This window comes from Pagrus pagrus (genome assembly GCF_965226575.1).
Source record: "Pagrus pagrus genome assembly, chromosome: 9".
Classification (NCBI taxonomy): domain Eukaryota; kingdom Metazoa; phylum Chordata; class Actinopteri; order Spariformes; family Sparidae; genus Pagrus; species Pagrus pagrus.
Window position 1 is genome coordinate 31,350,692 of NC_140193.1, and position 21,120 is coordinate 31,371,811.

General features: G+C 40.6%; 1 protein-coding gene across 1 annotated transcript in view; it reads right to left on the reverse strand.

The window, feature by feature from the left end:
• kdm6a (lysine (K)-specific demethylase 6A) overlaps positions 1 to 20,858 on the reverse strand; it is a 58,308-nt gene extending 37,450 nt beyond the window's left edge. Inside the window, exons 1-5 of the mRNA XM_084362740.1 lie at positions 20,042 to 20,858; positions 19,838 to 19,901; positions 17,678 to 17,786; positions 17,143 to 17,192; positions 4,009 to 4,067 (exon numbers count right to left, since the gene is read on the reverse strand). Of these exons, the coding sequence (XP_084218866.1) occupies positions 4,009 to 4,067; positions 17,143 to 17,192; positions 17,678 to 17,786; positions 19,838 to 19,901; positions 20,042 to 20,268 (509 nt within the window). The 5' untranslated portion in view covers positions 20,269 to 20,858. The remainder of the gene's footprint in view (positions 1 to 4,008; positions 4,068 to 17,142; positions 17,193 to 17,677; positions 17,787 to 19,837; positions 19,902 to 20,041) is intronic.
• Positions 20,859 to 21,120: the final 262 nt, after the last annotated feature.

The following is a 21,120-nucleotide window of genomic DNA, read 5'->3' on the forward strand; positions in this document are numbered from 1 at the left end:
GCCCTATATCAGAGTGTTGACTAGGGTTGGGTACCATCCACATTTACAATTTGATACTAGCACCCAACAGGACCCTTTTCTGGTACTTCACTTTCTATGTGAAAACAAAAGTTTAATTTCACTTCTAACCAGGGGAACCATCGGAAAAAGATAAAACATACAGTTCAAGAGACAATATATCATGAATCTTATTCAGTCTCATTTCAGCAGCATTGTTGCTATACTGCATATAAAACTGGTAAATAAAATCATTTTTGGAGGTGCACTGCTACATTTACCTGTTCCTGCAGCCTGAAAATAATAAATAAAATGAGATGAAAATATAAAACCGCATACAGCATGAATGCAAGCCTTTAAATTAACATCCTTTACATATAAAATTGAACTGTCCTTTCGAACCCTAGACCTCACAAAAGGTGGAAAATTATATGCACAATAAATAAAATATATACTTTATGATGTAAACTGCTATATTAAGCTGCCCTGCTCATCAAGCCAGTGCTATCACATTAAATATAATAGAAAACATCAAGATATACATATAGGCTACTGTATATAGTATATGCTGCAGCTGCCCTCTCCTGGCACGCAACATCTCCACCAGTGGTGGCTGTATTTTTAAACCCAATGGGAATTTTTAATTTTTGGTCTTCGGGTGCAACCAGTGGCTGCGTTTTGGGGAGACATCTCACTCTCTGTTTACGCTCTCAGGTATGGAAATCTGGCACTCTGGTAGTACAGAGTTTGGTATCCAACCCTAATGTGGACACACAGTAGCGGTTCAGTTTGTTTGTTAACCTCCAAAGACCTGACTGGTTTTTATTTGTTTTTTCCTACTCTATTCTGGGAGTCAGCATCAAGTGCCATACAGCATTTGATTCAGGAGTAGAGGTCAACCGATACTCATTAGTGATCAAGGTGACCTATAACCAATAATTGGAACTAGGGCTGGGCACAGTGGCGGTTCTAGCTTGCATGATGCACAAATTTCCCTGTTTGCGGGACTAATAAAGGAATTCTGATTCTGAATCCCCTGCTTCACCGCTCCCCCGCACCAGTAGGGACAGCTGGGCAATATATATACACAATATATATTGTTATCGCAATATACTATATACGGTCTTAGATTTTGGGTATCGTTATATCAAGATATTGCAGTGTTGTTTTTCCTGGTTTTAAGGGCTGCATCAAAGTAAAGTGATTTCATTTTCTGAACTTACCAGACTGGTGTCTAAAACCAATTAGCCACTATATCCATCTCTCATCTCATTTTCTTTCCGCTATTTCCCTATTGGGGTCGCGGGGTGTTGCCGCTTTTTTCCCCCCTTTCGGGGGGTTGCGGGGCTACTGGGGCCAAATCCAGCTCTCACCGGGCGAAGGCCAGGGTACACCCCTGGATGAGACGCCAGTTCATCCAGGGCCACTATATCCAAAGTTACTAATAATTATTTATCAGATCTCATGATGTTAGTATTTTGTGAAATTACTAATAGTAATATCAATACAATATTGTAGCCAAATCGATATCAAAGTAGGGCCTATTTGATCAAAAATATTGTGATGTTTGATTTTGTCACCCCTTCCTAGCATTAAAGGATAACTACCGTTTTTTACAACCAGGACCTTATTTCTAGCAAAATATATTATCATTTACTCACCCAGATAACTTTGGTGTCATTTGGCGTCGTTCGGACGAAATTAGATCCAGTGGAGCGCTGCGTATATCCATATAATGCGAGTGATCCGGGCACCGAAGCGCAGCCTCTACGAGCATTATCTGCCACGAAACTAGTTCATTTCACCAATATTTTGTTACGATACGCTCGTGCTATTCCCCTCTGAGTCCGGGCTTGTCTGTTGTCAACATCCGGGGTCTGTAGGTTGACCTACTACCTCTGACCTGAAAGATGTCATCTCTGAGCTGCGCGTGCACCCGCGACAGCCGGCTTGTTTACCTGTAGCTGCTACTGCTAGTTTGACCCCACATGTTGATAACAGACGAGCCTGGACCCAGAGGGGAATAGCACTAGCGTATCATGACAAAATATTGGTGAAGTGAACTAGTTTCGTGGCAGATAATGCATTAAATAGAGGCTGTGTTTCGGTGCCCCGTCACTCGCATTATATGGATATACCGGCGCTACACTGGATCTAATTTCGTCCGAACGACTTCAAATGACACCAAAGTTGTCTGGGTGAGTAAATGATAATATATTTTGCTAGAAATAAGGTCCAGGTTGTAAAAAACGATAGTTATCCTTTAATGAAGTACTTTTGAGGAGATTTCAAAATATTGAGGCATAGATTGTGTAACGTGATATGGCCTAAAAATGTTAACATCTTGGTGATGCCTAATATGCGTTTGCCAGTTTGACGTGTTTCCACTTACATACAACTGTAGAACAACGGCAACACACCGTCCTCGTCCTATCCACCACTTGAAACTGAAACTTTAACACACAACTGATTTGAAAGTAGCAGGTGGGTCCTCTAGCTCTGCTGTCTCTTGTGAATTAGCCATAGTGCATCACAGTGTCTTTTTCTTGGGTTTCATTTATCGTGTCTTCTTCTTTTGTTGTTTAATGGTGTTTGGAACACAGCTTTAGGTGCATTGGCGCCACTTGCTGGGTTGGAGTGTGGATCACCCATCATCATATGTGGTTCCGGACGAATACGTGAACCGTTACATCCCTAATGACAACATATTTAAATCCGCTAGGTCCAGATTTTTATTAACTGCATCAAATTGTTCTCATAGATAGCAGCCAACTAAATGCACCAAATTTTTTTTCATCACGATCCATGCATTAAAGCCCCCCTCCTTTCTTGACAATGTCAGGGAGCCACACTGTTTGAGCACAAAATTAAGTTATTTGTCAAAAATATTGGCAAAGTAAAAAAATAAATAAATAAATAAATAAATAAATATAAATAAAGCATTTTAAGCTGGTTCTAAAATGGAAAAATGACGTATGACTACAGTAGAATCTCGAAGTCATATGTCATCCTCCAAGCTTGGTTAATTTAGAGGAGCGTGGCTCCATTAAGAAACAGGGCTGTGTGTGAGTGATCAAGCAAGGGAAGGAGCGATAGCTCTATTGGTAGCTTTCAGAGTTGACAGTGTTAGTGACCGGAGCAGATGGAAAAGTTTAGCAAAGAGGTTGTCTGGTGGCAGTAAATGTACAGTACAGGTTACAGTTTGACCTTGAATAAACTCTGCAGCTCCTCAATACACAAGAAGATCTTGTTTGAGTACGGGTAGCACTATCACTGCTAATATGCATGCTATTGCTTTTCCATGCTAATACTTTCCATGCTACTGATGTTGATCTTGTTAGAACAGCAGTCTGGTTGCGATGGCACTGGGCTATGAATGAAAATTAACCACACACCCACTCTCATTTCAAGAGAGAACATTGATCGTTTAACAGGAAGAAAAACTGAATGGAGGTGGGTTCTTTAAGCCCTGAGAAATTATCTCGCAAAATTAAAGAAAGTGAGAAAAATTCCTGGAATCCGTCCCTTTATCCAGATCTGCACCAAAAGTAATAGTAATGGGGTACATCTATTCTAGGCCAAGGCCCATCCTCAATCCAAGTTTTGTGGAAATCTGATGAGTAGTTTTTGTGCAATCCTGCTGACAAACCAACCAACGATCAGACAGACATAATCGAAAACATAACCTCCTTAGTGCAAGCAACTATGGCAGCTTTAGAGTAACTAGAAGGAGGCTGTTAGAAAAAACACTGTAAATGGTGAGAAACAGCTAAAGAAGGCTAAACTCATTCTGAACCGTAATGAACATAGAGAGGCAATGATGATATCAATGTTGTCATCCTACTGAAGGAAAGGAACAAATGTATTTCGAAAATGTCAGTATTTCTTCAAGAAAGTATGAAGCTTTGTTCAGACACCATGTTTTTAAATCTACAGGAAAAACAATAATCATTAAAGAAAATGGGTCATGCCATGCATGCAATGGAAGATTGTTATTAATAAAGTACTTACCACTGAAATGCGTTGTAATGGAAGTAAACCATGCCAAGGCCATATAAAAAGGCAGCATTCTGAAAGAAAAAAAAAAAGCGTTGGAAAATTGTTAAAACCAGCGGCACTGACGTTTTTCTAACATAACAACAAAAAAGCCAGATGAGACCAATCAATGGGTATGAACAAGAAATACAGTATGCCCTGTTGTAGATCAACATGTAGCATGTAACATAATGTCACACACTATAGCGTATACAGAAAGGCAGTTCAAACAAATTATTTTTTCCAAGTTTCTACATTCACTTTTTTCATTCAAGCGTATAACCACATAACATACAAAAAACTTTGTATATTATTAGAGGGAGTAGAGTTACAAAACTGCAACAACATTCATAGTTTCTGCACAGCCCTAGACAGGAAGGTTCTACAGCAGGTGAATAAAACTGCCCAGAACATCCCTACTATCCATCTACAGAGTGTCAGTGACATCAGTGAAGTGAGATGTCTGTACAGGGCCCAAATGATACTAAAAGACAAAAACCCACCCCAGCCACAGTCTGTTCACCCTGCTGGAATCTGGCAAAAGATACAAAAGGTAGTCTGGTGCCATATCACCAGACTACAGAGCAGCTTCATTCCTCAGGCTGTGAAACTCCTCAATTCATCATCAACACTCCATTTTATAAAACAGATGGCACAAATGTCCAAAACCTAGTTTTGTTTTTTTTAAACTTTGTGCTTTAAAAAAAAAAGAAACAATAAAATAAAAATAAGTAAAAGACAATAACTTTCACCTTGTAATTCAGCCAATCAGTCACACAAACTCACTGAGTATAAATCAATGCTTTTCCATCACCAATATTTTTATGCTGACACATCTATTAGAGACCTATTTGATCAAGCACACCATGGCCAATAAAGCCCTGCTTCTGGCCTCCAAACTCAGCTATTCACATCATTACTGCTACAAAGAAAAGTCTGCTCCGCACCATTATCTAACAGAGGGTGGGACCTCACGCCCTCACTTCACTGTGGAGATCTGTAATCCCGAGGAGCCCAGAGCTGTCAGGTCTGATCACAATCGAACTCTCAGCACCTCTGTTTAATGGGCACTCCAAACAGTGAAACATCAAACAAAATGGGCCTATTCATCCACACAGAGAGCAAGGAGAGTACAGGCTGGATGCCATCATATCACAGCTGATTGGACAAGTTAAGTCCAGCTTATGAGCAGGAACTGTAGGCAATCTAAACTGAGGTAAATATCTCTGCATATATTGCTAAGACAATGTTATATCCACAATAAAGACACCAGCCCATCCATTAAAGTCCTACGCACCTAGGGGTGCACAATATTGGGAAAGAAACGAAAATGCACTATTTTTCTTTTCTGCAATGTATATATATTGTGAAATAGAAAAATACTGGAATTTTCACTAGATGATTTGAATAGCTCAATGTGAAAAGAATTGATCATCCTACAAAGATGTGTAGCTATTTGAGAGAGTGCCAGTCAGAGACTTGTTTGGCACATAAGTATAGACGTACTCAAAAACTAGCTCTGCAAAAACGGACAAGTTAATTGAAAACTTTCAATAGGTGTACTAAATCAAGCAAGCAAAGCAATGTTGGTGTGGGTTTGAGTGTGTGATAGACTTAAGCAAGTGTTGAATCCACAGTTCAGTTCCAATCCAGTTCATAGTCACAACAACGACAACAACTCAACCCAGAAATCCCACAAAAACAGCGCTGCTAAACTAGGCAACTCCTGAGAAACTCCCGAAAAACACACATCCACCAGATTATGCCTCTTCCTGGAAGAGCTGGCATAAACTGGCATATCTCTCCTCCACCACTCCAAATACACTGCCGGCTCTGACGCACACTCACTGTGCATGCAGATACTGCATGTCACTCAATAGCAACAAACTCTGTATCCACCAACCTTTAAAAAGGAGTAAAATATGCTATATCAGACAAGTATCTTGTAATAAGTCGTGAAAAATGAGAGCCGTGAACAAGGATGCCTTCAATGTTGCCATATAAAGTCACATATGATGGAGAGGCACACCATTGTGGATAACTTAAGTGTGGAGTGGTAGAAAAGTACTAACTACTTTTGTATTCCCACCGATTCATAGAAACAGTTAGTGTGTGGGTCCATACCAGTTAAAATATACTGCCAGATTAGGAAAATGCTCTACCAATAACAAGGAGAGCTGATGTGACACTTAACATGATGCATATCGTTCATTGCTCATTGCTCCTTTCAAGAGACCAAGCTTCGTCAGTATACAGGACTGTGCGCACAGCTGCTCTGCCTGGCTGACGGTGCTGGTTGAGGCTATGGCTGTGTAGATGGTTACTGCTCAGGCTATGGTTGTACTCATGGCTGAGTCTATGATGATATAGATGTGGCTACAGTAGCTGTACTAGGGCTGGGGAATATAAAGATATTACATCGTTAAAGTCATTTGACTATATATCGACTTCGATTTTGGACATCGTTATATTATTATAGGACATAATTGGTCTTTTAAAGGCTGCATTACAGTAAATTATGTAATTTTGTAACTTACCTGTAGGGTTAAGTACTGAACTCTGTATTCACATTAAATCAATCAGTGCCAAATTTCAGTACCTGAGTGTGCATCTTTACAGTAACGTTATAGAGAGAAAGAGTGAGACGTCTACCCAAAACTCAGCCACTGACTGCGTCTGAAATACCTTCCCAACATGCTGTTTAGTGTACTAAAACTTATGTCCGAGACCTTGGTATTAAACCAATAGTATGTGAACAGCATATTGTCTAGGAGGAAATATTACAGTACACTTTCTATGACTCCCCAAATGGATTTAATTAACTCAATCTGTTGTTGTTGCACTGTAACACTGAGCTGCTACAACAAGCTCATGGGGGCAGAACATTTTATTTTATTATAAAAAAAGTTAAATAAAGTTACCACTAGTGAAGACACTGCGTGCCAGGAAAGGGCAGCACATATAGGTCTTGATGTGTTCTATTACATTTATTCTGAAAGCACTCAGTTGATGAACAGGAACAGCTAAATGTAGCCATTTTCTATTTTTTTCCCCCCAGATGTATATGCATTAAAGCAAGATGCTACTGAAATAAAACTTAGAAAGACTAACTGACATGTAATGTGCATTGTTAGTGGAAATATGACTCAAGATATGTTGTCTCCAGAAGTGAATGATTGAACTGGTTAGAACTGAAATTACTTTTTTATTATTTGAGAGGGATTAAAGTACCGAAATAAGGTATAGGTTCAAATGTGAACGTTACTAACCCTATTGAGATATAGCCTAAAAATATAACAATACAATTTTCTGGCCATATCGCCCAGCCCTAAGGTGTACCTAGACTTTTCTTTACTGCTCCTGTTAACATTACCCAGGTTTCATCTTTAAGCCACACAAAATTTTAACCTGTGGTACCTCTGTCAGTGATAACAGATGTGTTACCAACAGGGCAAAGGAGTTGATAAATATACTAGTTTAAATATATCTCTCAGCCATTATGACCATGTCAACTCACTGCACACACAACCTCTGCGTGTAGTTAGTGTCATACTACAGGGGATTTTTGAGACCGATAACGATTTAAAAGGGGAAAAAATCCACTGATTGCTGATATGGCAGTTGAAATACTGACTTTTTGAGCTGAAATTAAAATAGACCTTTTCAACATGGATTGTGCACCAATTTTGATAAATGCAGAATAAATGTAATTGATCATATATTGTACAACTAATATATTAATCTGAAAAGTAACTAGGAACTAGGGCTGGGCAATATGGAAAAAAATCGTATTACGATTTGTTTTTCATATCAGTCGCGATCAATATATATCATGACATAAATCAAATCACTATTTCTGTCAGGTTTAAAGGATTTACTTTTTTACTCCTTAGTGAAATGTTAATGTTGGTTTAATCATTCATTTTCTGTCAGAAGCTGAACATGACAAATGTACTGTTGAACATTACACAACTATTTCAAATAAATAAAATGGGTATATATAATAAACTAAAATCTTAGTTCTGATTTTGCAATAAAGTAGGCTATTGCATTTGTGATACTGCCTCTTAATTTTCGTTTTTTTTTAGCCAGAATAACTCTAACACTACCGAATTCCACGGACCATCTTTTCAACAGTGTCCTTGTCTTTTGAGCCTTGGGCTGTTGTCCGTTGGGTCGTCTTCTTCGGTAACGCTGTCGCTCAAGTTAACATTTCTGTCATCATTTGCCCTTTCATCTCGCTCCCACTCCTGGAGTACTGATGAGCACGACTGCAGTAGCCCAAACATTAACACATGGGGTGCTGCCAGCTGCTTCTCCTATGCTCTGTGCTGTGTGCGTCAATCTTACCCGACGTGGCTGTAACTCTATTCCATCGCGCCATTCTCATTAACATTGGCTCGTGTTGTTTATCAGAACATGGATGGAATTAGTTCAATAGACGTGATCGACCATTTCTTATATTTCTATAGAGGAAGAGTTATTTTGCGATAATTATCTTTATTGTTTTATCACCCGGCCCTTCTAGCAACTATAGCTGTGAAATAAAAAATGCAGTGGAGTATGGGGTGTCACCGAGAACTGCTGTCGGCAATAAGTGTAATATTCAAAAAATTATATATTGATGTCTTGTTAATAATAGAATAATTTAGAGCCTCTTAATAGTAGGTGGCGGTAATGTACTTTAACACTGGTTGCCAATTGCCATACAATGGAAAGGAAGAAGAAAAAGCTGCCATAACAGTTAACTGTTAGCTAACTAGTGTGTGGCATGGATCTGCTGTGTGGCTCCTATGCATAGTTTCATTGCCGCTGTGAAAAATTAGCAAAATGCAAATGTAAATGTTTTTCACTTAACAAAAAAACAGATAAAACAGACAGTAAACAAAGTTAAGAGGAATTTGACGGAGAGCATTGTTTTTCCTTCAAAATGTCAATATATATTGGGATAGTAACATTGACGTGAATTATTACAGTTACTAGTACAAGCACCTATAAATTGTACTCAAGTACAGTACTTGAGTAAATGTAAATAGCATTAATGAGTATGATAAGCATGTTGTCACAAAGTAAAGGACAGGGACTCTTCTGCATAGCTGCACATAGATGCTCCGACGCTTACCCTTTCATCTGCTTCTACTACTACTATAGTACTGCTTATACCCACACACTATAGCCGTCTAGCTAGTTACCTCACTAACATTAGCAAGCAGATGTCATATTAGCATGAGTGATGGTTGGGACAGGGTTGTAGTTATATTGAAAAGGGAAAATGATGGGGTCATTGTTTATCAACTTTCCAGAATATGCTTCACTCACAAACCAGTTAGCAACTTACTGTGAAGACGGCGCTTCACTTAGCTGCGTCAGAACTACTACCTACTCAGCTGTGACGCACCCTGCTACATGTACTGCTTGCCCTGCTGAGTCTGAGTGTTGTTAAGAATCGAGTTGGAGCGCATTCTACTGGACAAAGTGCGTCATGACACCATTTTAAAGGACCCCAAGCATTTTTTTCTGTATACGGTGTGTGTAAAATACATTTTTCATATTGCCCCATACCAGAAAACAAATACGCTGATTGGTCTAACAGGCCCATTTAAGGGGCGACCAACAAATGGTCAGGCTCTGTGTTAAACCCATTATAAACTAATGTGCCACAGCCACAATCACACTTTCATGGGCTTTGTAGTATCAAGGCTCATTATCAACGTATGATTATTATCCACAATGGCAGCATTGGCAATCAAGAGAAGAAAGAAGAGCCACTTTAGGATGAAAAACTACAATATTTTTTTTATTTTCGTACTAACAATGTATCAAATGGTAATGTAACACACACACAAGATAACATGAAAGGTCACTTGTCAACTATCATCTGTGACAGCCCAAACTTGCACAGAGTAAAGGGGCCTTTAACCTTTGTACCATAATATTTCATAACTGACACTCCTCTCTTCTGAAACCCAACACAACACTAGGTCAAACACTTCAGACAACCACAAAGGATAGACACTTTTTTGTTTCGCTCCCATTTATCATCTCCATCTTAGGGAGCACTTCAACATTGCCAAGATAATATAAAGATGCTGATTAAACACCATGATTTAGTCACAGGTGTGCCTTGAACTTGCCACAGTACAAGGCCACTCTAAAATATGCAGTTTTATCACACAACACAATGCCACAGATGTTGCAAGTTTTGAGGGAGTGTGCAGTTGGCATGCTGACTGCAGGAATGTCCACCAGATCTGCTGCCTGTGAATTGAATGTTCATTTCTCTACCATCAGTCATCTCCAATGTCATCACTGAAAATTTGGCAGTACATCCAACCAAACTCACAACCGCAGACCACCTTTAAGCATGCCAGCCCAGGATCTCCACATTAGGTGGCATCACCTGCAAAATTGTCTGAGCCCGGACACCTGGACAGCTGATGCAACAGTTGGGTTGGCAAAACCAAAGCATTTCCTCACAAACTGTCAGAAAGCGTCTCAGGGAAGCTCATCTGTGTGCTCATCATCCTCACCAGGGTGCTAACAGTACTGCAGTTCGTGGTCATATCAGACTTGAGTGGGCAAATGCTCACCTTCAAAGGCACCCAACACTTTACAGAAGTTTTCTCTTCATGGATGCACCTAGGGCTGGGCGATATGGCCAAAACTGTTATCACGATATGTTTTTTTATATTGATCAATGTCGATAATTATCACGATATACAGTATATTTAACAATAATAATGTTGAGCTGACAGTTTAATACACTTTAATGCCACCTGTTCTGTAAGACGTAATGTCAGGCATCATATCTTTATTGATACAGTACATAACTGTGCTGGTTCTGTCTTTGTGTCGCTTTGGCTTCCTTTCATATGGGGTAATGGCTGAAAAAGCAGCAGCAACTGTTGGTTGTCGAATTGAAGTTTGACTAGTAGAAGCAGTGGGGCTGGGCTGTTGGCTACTTGAGGGGAGGCTAACGCTAGCATGATAGCGCTAACTCATACTTTTGAAGTACTGTTTGGGACGGTACCTTTTGAGATGATGGAAGAGGTTGGTGGTGTTTCCAGTTGGAAACACTGGTCGCCGACACATTTTGCACCTAATGGTGGTCTGTGCTTTGTCAGACTTCAGGTAGCCGAACTATTTCCAAATAACCAAAGTGGTATGACCTTTCTTCGGTACAATTTCTTCGTCTTTGTCAGTTTCCTCGCACTCAGTTTCGAGTGGACACACAGGTGGTCACCGTCACTCTGAGTAGTTGTGAGTGGGAGGGGCCGGAAACATGCATCAACCACATGCATCTGTTTCTCTGCTGTGTGATTGGCTGTTGGTGTAGTGTTTTCTAGGTAAAGGAAAACAGACTCAAAAATAACTATCGAAAATAAAGTAAAAAATGCATCATTGTTATTGTGGAGAATTTTATCATGAAAATGATCAAGATCGCTTTATCGCCCAGCCCTAGATGCACCCTAGTTTCTTCTGTACCACACAGATGGCATACAAAGTCCAGACAAGAAGGCCAGGAAGGAGCTGGCCTGCTTGATAAGTTTATCAAGTCTCTTCCTATCTCGGCAGCAGATAGGAAGAGACTTGATAAACTTATCAAGAAGGCCAGCTCCATCCTGGGATGCCCTCTTGATCCAGTGCAGGTGGTGGGAGACAGCAGGATGATGGACAAGCTGTCATCGCTGCTGGTGAAGGAGTCCCACCCCCTGCAGGTCACCATCACCGCACTGGGCAGCTCCTTCAGCGACAGACTGATACACCCAAAGTGTGTGAAGGAGAGGTATCGCAGGTCCTTCCTTCCTGCTGCTGTCAGACTCTACAACCAGCACTGCTCCCAGTAGACCTCACTGTGCACTGTGCAATACAAAACTATACACATATCCACACACTTTCTGGTTTGCATTAGTTGGACAATTTTTAATACCCATATTTATTATTTATTGTTTGTAAATATAAATAGCAAACTGTTTATACTTACACTGTCCATATTATAAATACTATGTCACATTGTAAATACCAAGTTCATATTGTAGATACTATATATATACACGAGTTAATTCTATTTCTTATCTCTTATTATATTGTTTATTTTTTACTTTCTATTATTGTTTAAGTGTGATACTGTCCTTTGGCTGCTGTGACTAAGAAATTTCCCCATTTGCGGGACAAATAAAGGAATTCTGATTCTGATGCAAGCACTGTGCATGTTTGGGCACTCTGTATCAACAGTGTGTTCCACTTCCCTCCAATATCAAGCAACTTCACACAGCCACTGAAGAGAAGTGGAACAACTTTCCTGGTGTTTTCGATTGGTCACCAAGTAACCAAAAATGACAAATGAATATCCTGTTAATAAACACTAATATAGGTCATGTTGTTAGATAGGTGTCCTGCGTCTCTCGCATTCAAATCTGAACGGACGCAGTGAAATCATCATCCATGCATCCAGGGGACGCACCATATTTTGTCCCCAATAGCGCTACATCATGAACAACACATCCATATTGAAATAATTATAAAAGGAAACTAGCTACCAAGACAGAAAAAAAAAAAAAAAAAAATCATCTTGACATGATACTTTCTGCTTCAACAAAGTCCAATCCTTGACACACAAAATGCAAACTGGGCCACCGTCAAGAACAATCTGCTCTGATCGATTCTGTATTCTCTCACAGCGATGATGACGGATGATGCTTTACCGTTGAGGACACGTGCCATGTTGAAACCATAAAAGTAAACTACTATTTAGTTTATTTGAATTTTTAAGACAAGTGTATCAGGATGATGTTTTGGGGCTCTAGGCCTACCAGAGTTCATCAGTTGAATTGGATTTTACTGTCCAACTATTCATCTTTATTCAGTTTAGCGCCAAACTAAACTTCCTTATCAGCATATTTTACCTGCAAGCCCCATTCACACTGCCCTTTTAGTGCGGGAATTATGCGCCAATACTCCACCCCGCCCTGTGTGAAAGTTACAGATGTGGAGAGGGGGGACAGTTTTGCTGCGGTTATGATCCGCTGGTGGAGGTAGTATCAGAGCCGCAGCAGAGGCGAGACGGCTTTTGTGTGAATGGAAAAGCCAGAGGCGCGGATCAGGGGTGTGTCGGTCTGATGGTGTTCACAGTCTGACAGCTAAACAGATCCTTCACTCATCAAATAAAAGAGAAATAACCCACAAAGCAACGTTACAGGACCAAACAACAGTAATGTGGTAACTGGTAGTGTCTTTGGCAACTTATGAGGGAAAAAATACCGTAGTTATACATGGAAAAGTGTCTGTCATCCTGTCTGTCCTACCGACTCAACGTCACATTTCCGCCCGAAAAACAGTGTCTGTCCCCGGCAGCAGAGCCAGACAGCTCTTGAATGGCAGTGATTATGTGACATGATTTAACTCACCACGTCTTTGTCTCCTTCCACTATTGTGTGTTGTAGTTACTGTCTCTGGCAACTTGTATAGAAAAAAAAGTAGTAGTCGATGGAGAGTGGCGCATGATCTGAAATAACTATACTACTATATGAGCAGCTCTTGATAATAGGCAAAATTATTTTGAGATTAAATAAGTATATATGCGAGTGTGTGCGATATGTGGAGGAAAAGCATGAAAATTCCTCTATGCCAGGGTTTAGTTCTCTCCATACGTCACAAGGATTTAATTACAAAATAAACTGAGAAATTATTTTTCTAGTCTGTACATGGGAGGTGTCTCGACTTGATGATCGATTTAACATAGGATTGAGGGTACAGTTTAAGTCCCCTCCCATTATAAAGTTACCGCTCAAGAATATAATATTGAAAAATTGTGGGTTGTTGTTATTTGGCCCAAATATATTGATCAAATTCAAATTTTCACCGAATTAAGTTCCTTGCAGTATCATAAATCTGCCCCCTGGATTCATAGAAATATTGATGACCTGAAAAGGGATAGATTTATTAATTGACTGCCACTGCTCTTGCCTGGGATCAGTGATTTGCTGTTATGACCTGTACCTGCCATCTTCTCCTCAGTCTTAGAACATTATTTGGACTTAAGTGGGTTACTTGCAGGAACACTAGTTTAGTTTGCATATGTTTAATTCTTGTCATTGCCTGTTTTTGTTTGGATAATACTCCTAGGCCCCTCACATTCCAAATTCAGATTTTGAAGTTATTATATGCCATCAACTTGATAAAAGTGTAACCATAAGTGCCCTGCTGCATACACAAAGTCAGCTCTAGATCCATCTACAGACATCATTACAATGTCAGAACACAGAACAGAAAATAATAATAAAGACATGAAATAACTCTATCCTCAGTCTCCCCAAATGAGACCTGGACCCCTTACACTGCCCATCCACCTGTCCATCTGTCCCACCTCTCTTTTAGACCTCTAGGTTAGTATTCAGCCGACCCTACAAAGAGGAGCAGCTACAACGAACAAAGTAAATAGCACACAGTATATCCCGTTTTCCCAACCAAAGAAAATAGTAAATGATATTCAAACCATACTGGACGTGTCATAGTGGGCTATAAACCCCCCCTTTATGATAGTCCCTGGGCGTCCGACATGTCACTATCACAATTGGCGGCACATCTGTCCATTCATTTGTCTGACCAGAGCTGCATGTCAAATTCCCGCTCCATTCATCTCTGAGCCGCATTTACTGAAGGGGAATGCTCAGTCATCTTAAATGAACAAATTGATTAAACTATGTACTGCCAATTTATGTCTATTTGAGTGTTGTACCATCAGTTTCATTCCTCAAAAGTCTAACCAGGGACTGCAAATCAGAGGATTATTCTGTATGTGCCACATGTCATGGGCCTGACACAAAAGTGCCCATCAGCCACTCATCTGTGACCTTCCATTGCCCTCAGTTCTTGCAGTGTCTCTCAGGCACTGGTGGTACTGGTCAGTTCTTGCTAGTGTTTTAGCCAAGTATATCAGTGCTCTAGAGCAAAAACAGAGAACCAATCAGAAAAGCATCACTCCACAGACCACACAAGCAACATGGTCATAAAGTGGAAAACGCTGCATCTGTTCAAGCCACCTGAGTAATCAAAGAATATTTTGTAGGATAGAAGGCTTGTCTTCATTTCCTGTATATCCGCTCACATAGGCACAGAATGTACGCATATTCATGTCATCAACTTTGGTGTTTGCCTGTTTCGGTTGTTAAACAATATGTAATGATGGTAATGTTTTTCATTGTTTGGCTCTGTGTAATTATATATATATATATATATATATATTTTAAATGACTACAACATAGCAGTGGCGAGTCGTAGCTTAGCTCTGAGGATGGCACCCTCAATTCATTCATATGACCACAATAAATTTATTGCAAATTTCCCTGTTGTGGAACTAATATAGGATTATCTTAAGCACATGTTTCACTTGCTGAAGACCAGATGTAAAGCAAAAAAGCCCAAAAATAAGCAAGAAGTCAAAATGACTGGAGTACAGGCCTATTTTGACTTCAGCTATTGACCAGAACAGGCTGGACACACTGGATGCATGTGCAGTGCTGTTGCGTGTTGTTACCTCTCGCTTTTCATTTCAGCATCTATGTTAACAGGTTAGACCGGCCACATTGGATGCATGAGATGCACTTCTCACACGCTTGTCAAGTGTGGCTGCTGCACCGCTGCTGCGTTGCGTGATCTAGACATTCAGAGTCTCACCTATTTCTACTGCGACACGCGCAGTTATGGGCAAAAACAGACCTGGAAACGACGTGTAGACAGTCATATCCACATCATACCAGCATTTCACAACAGTTTTAATGTCTGTACCTGTACAATATGTCACAGACATGAAGAGAACACACACAACAACAGGTGAGGGGCAGTTTCTTTCACTTTCTCTCCCTCCCTCTCTTTCCCCCTCGTGCTTTCACGCTCATTCAAAGGGGATGAGGCAAAATCACTCCATCATATTTATTGATTGATATTGATTGATTATTATCAAAGGCAAACGCCATGTAAACACATAGGGCAGGAAGGAGCCGCGCTGCAGCAGCAATGCAGCCTATGTGAACACGGACACATGAGTGACCTGCAGCAGCTCAGCAACGCAGCCGCCACGCAGTACACAGGCATCCAGTGTGTCCAGCCTGGTAGGGTCACCAGGGTGACAAAGTTTTCCCCACCAACTAATGAACTTGTGACAACACTAGTGATACCAGGTACACTGGCTTCGTCAATGACGGTCATCATATTTAGACCGCTGTGTTAATTTACTACAAATCAAACTGAACATTTCATATTGCAGCAGCTTCACATTAAAAGCATTTAACTGGCGACTCATTTAACACGAGTTGACATTTATTTTGAAGAAGGGTAGAAACACAAAATGCAATGTGTTCAGTTAACACCGCTATCGTTCATTGAAAATGTGTTTACAGAGAAAAACAACGGTCATTTTCAGCATTTAGTGACACAGGAACTATTTTAAATATGTCAGGCAGTAGTTTTATACAGTCTGTGGGAGTAACAGAACAAGAAGGAGCTGTTAGATGAAGCACTGCAGGCAACTAGCTGCACCCCTCCAACTTTTGCATTATCATGAACATGAACATTATCAGGTTCAGTATTTGCATTGGGTTTAAATCTGACGGCAGGTGCTTAACTTTGCAATTTTACAACAAATCGTCTGCCTTTATCTTGTCAGTCTTCTACTTACTCTCGTCACATTACACATGAAACGCAACTCTGCTGCTGGCCCCGCTGCTCCACAGAGCAGACAACCGACAGTAATTGTAGCATCCGCCGTCCGAATAAGTATTGATTTTTAAAAAAGCAAAATGATGGTAGGGGCGGTGGGCAAGTAATGTAATTGGTGTATGCCTTAAAACCATGCAACATCGGTAACTATCACAGCAAGCCTAATATGTATAAAGAGACGATGCATCATTGTCCCAGTATGTTCTGACTGCTCTAGCATCTGACTGTTCAGAGTATGCTGCAATAGTCTGTGTCCAAAGAGGACCATGTAGACTCCAGGACTACTACAAGAACAGCTGTGAAGGAGGTCGGAGAGAATAGTGGCTTCTCAGCTGTTACAAAAGAAGATTTAATTGGACTTTAACACCAATATGGAGTGTTGTTCAAACTCACCTTCCAGTAGTCCGACTGTAAACTGAAGTACCTCTGGTATGCAGATAATGCTGAGAAATTGGTGAGATGAATAAAAGAACATGTTAAAGAAAACAGACAGAGAAGGAGATTGTCAACAGTTTGTAACCATTTTAAATGCACTTTCAACACTTCAAGTTGCCAAAGTTTTCAAGAGACGCACAAAATGTCTAATGGCATAATAATAATTGTTTTCCAACCAGTTTTAGCAGTGTAAACCAAAATAATGACTGAACAAAATCAAAGTAACAACAGCACACATCTGATGACTCCTCATGAAAAATCAGCAATCGATATTTTGTTCTTTATTTGGACCCCCAGTGAGTTCCATAAAGTGGTCGCTAGTCTTTCTGGGGGCCACATACTAACAATAACAATACAAAGAAATAATCTAAAATCACACAATAGCAAAACAAACAAAGGCAAAACTTGCCAAACATAAAGATCAGAAACTAATCAGCTGATCTTGAGCCACAAATATGGAAAAATAACAGGATTTACACGTCGAGACTCTCACCTTTTGGATAGTCCTCCAGCAGGAGGTTAAAGTGGCCCAGCTGACAGAAAATGTCAGGGTCCACTTTCCCCTCCGCTTTCAGGATGAGGGCATCATAGCAGTTAACAGCCTGAATGAAAGAACAATGGCAATGTTGAGTTAAAAGGGTGTTACAAAGCTGCAGTGAAGAATAAAGATTTAAAGGGTTGGTAAATCTATGCATATTACACAAAAATGGTCAGGTTATAAATGGTGAATATGGCAAGAAAACTTAAGCTTGACCCGAAGTCTTAGGCCAATACATTGGGTTTAGAGGTTATGACCCAACCAACTGATATAACACCAAAGAGGTGCATTTTCCCTTGTTCTTTAACTTATACAATTGTGCTGCAGAAGCATGCTAAGGCCCAGCAGAGCAACCTGCAGAGACAGTGCGATTCAGCAAACAAAACAATTCACTAACACATGCATCCTCCAATTGTGAAAACTATGGATAGCCCTGGATGACTGAGAACCTTCATCAACATATTCGGGATGGCACCATAATGAATGTATCTTTCCTTGATTTAGGTGTGTTGACTATCAGTTTAAACAGTACCTCATACTGAACTAATATTCTCCCTTCCCCCACATTTAAAGTGGTAAAGTCCAGAGGGAGGATATAAAAGGAACTTGGTATCGATATAGACACCTTCCACCAGATAAAATACAATGTCATTTAATGTGACAAAGCCTTATATGTGTAATGTTATTAAAAAGAAAGATCTCACTCCGATTTTGTAAGTTAAATGATATGATGTGGATAGGCCTGACTGGCTGGCCAGGTATCCACTATCCAACATAGTATGGTGGACAGCGACAAAAAAGGCAATAACTGAGTACATGGCTGGGCCTAATCTGAAAGTACACACTGACAAAACAATGTTAACAGCCAGCCCTCCAACAAGAAACCCAGAAGCCACATGTTGAAGACACACATCAACCACAGGCAGCGTAACGGTGGTAACATGGACTGCATGGACACAATTACCTTGTGTGCAGCAAGCACTGCACTGTTAGTTTAGTGGGTGTCCCTGGCTTCCGCTTTATAATCAATCATCTTTGTTACAAACACTGAACGCCCTCGTCGTGATATGGGTTTGCGAATGGTGATTAGCCTGCTAGTAAGCTAGCAAACGCTGCTGCTAGTAAGCTAGCAAACGTTTGCTAGATATTTTCTTCCCATCCCCGCCATCTTGGGCCAAGTCAAGCAGCCATTATTTTGCAACCCTAAACTAGCACTATGTATTTGATTCTCCGTCATTAATGTCAGCTAAGTTGAGCCGTTGAACCTTCGCTATACGTGTAAGTGAAAGAGGGAGAAAATCGCAGGACAGTTAGCCGCTACATGCTACCAGGCTGAGCTGACGCACAACCCAAACTCTGCCTGCCGTTATTAAAGATGGGACAGGGGGTTACAAACATATCTGTCGACTTAATGTCTCTTCTCTCGATAACCGTTAAGGAAGTGAGCGTCTCCCCCTTCAGAGACTCGTTGTCATACTTTTGCAAGTCACAACAGTTAGCTAGGTGGCAAGGTGGTTTACATTCGTTAACCTCACCTTAGAGCCCCTTAGTTTAGCTTGACTATAGCATATGGCGCAAGCAGAGTAACAGCAGGTGGAGTATTAGTGAGTTTTCTTTACACATTCCCGTCTCTATTTAAGGATCATTGTATTGATAGCTGTACCCAACAGTCATCATTTGACAAACGTTTTCAAAAGCCGATACAATGCTATCACGTAGCATGGTACCTATTCTAACAACCGATGACACCAGCGATCGTAGCAGGGTGGAGAATCATATCATCCTGCAATTCTACTGTGGCGATTGTGTCTGCTAACTCGGGCCTGTTTGTAATTGAAATATCAAACAGGACTGCACTGGAGTAGTTTTATCATATGCTCGTCAGTGCAAAAATTGCTTGGTTAATTTAACAATCACGTCCATAATTGAAAGCAGCTTTTCCAGTCAGACACTGCTTCAGCGTCAAAGTTGGGAAAATTGAGACTTGTGTATGTCGCGGCTAGCCATGTAGCCAGAGTGGCATTGGGAGGTCTGTACCACTAATTTCAGGTGGGATATGCACTAATCACAGGAGATAACCGACAGAGGCGACTGTGATCCTATTCTGTGGCATACCTTTAACAGCAAGGCCTTCGTTCTGGCGCCATCTTCTTGAAGCCTATGAAATCCAAACAGTGAACTGCAAGTAGAGGACAGACAACACACAGGCGGTTCCGTATTACTTGGAGGCAATTATATTTGCTGTTTCAAACTGAGCCAAGTAAGATTATATAACAGAAAAGAAGCGTGTGAGACAGTTCACACAACAGATCATCTAACCTGTCAGTTCCGACCAAGCTCTCTTTTTCTTGCGCTGTTAGCTTCGGAAAGTCCTCTTCTATTTCAGTCGCTGTTCCCGACGCCATTTTCTCCTCGTCATTACCAGCAACGCCGAGACTCCGGGCAGCAGCAGAGGCAGCGGCTGTGAGCGACACTCCACACGATTTCATGGAAAAGAAATGGGAAGATCGACGGGACCGAGAAACTCCGGCAAAACGCAATAACATGAAAGTGTTGCACACCTATCCAGGACTAAAACGGGGCGTAGCGTAATTCTTGCCAAATCCTCAAGGAAATGATCCCTTCAAGTTACCTTCCACTTTCCTCATTGTACATCAAAACACAGCGTGTATTCCAGTGGCAAATTATGCATGAAGTTGGTGTAATGTTGGGTTTTACGAGTGAGTGTTACTTGATAATATCGCAAACTTCCCCAACCATCGGCTCAAAGTTGTTGTAATTGTGTCACATAGGCAAACGCACGCCGCCACCGTCGGCACGCCCTCTGCTCAACCTGGCCAATCAATAGCCGGCGTGTGCAGTCACCTGACTGTCTCTGGTTGATGTGTTGCGAACACGCGGACGAACACGCTCACGCACACATCATATGGGCTTCCAAGACCCACCTCAAGACCTGTGATTGGTTACTCGCGGTATATTATGATTACGTAACTGCAATTTAAAGCAGGTTATTGGTGAAAATAGCTGTCATTTGAGTCATTGGGGGACGGCTGTCAAGGATGTTTGTTGCAACGTTGCACATGTAGGATGGATAGATAGATAGATTAGATAGATAGTACTGTTTATATCTATTATTATATATCAAATTTTGGTTATAAAAATACATTATATCCATTACACGCTTGCATATACTATATTTGCATTTCTACAGTTATACAGTGAAATTATCACGTGCAATCCAAGTCGCTGTGTAATTATATATTTTTTATACTATTATACTGTTGTGTAAAACACTTCACTCTAAATGTGTACTACGATTACGGGTACACTTATTCATTGTGTCTGTATATGACAAAGGTGTATATAGGCCTATAGACTTTGGTTTTATATTTTATCAT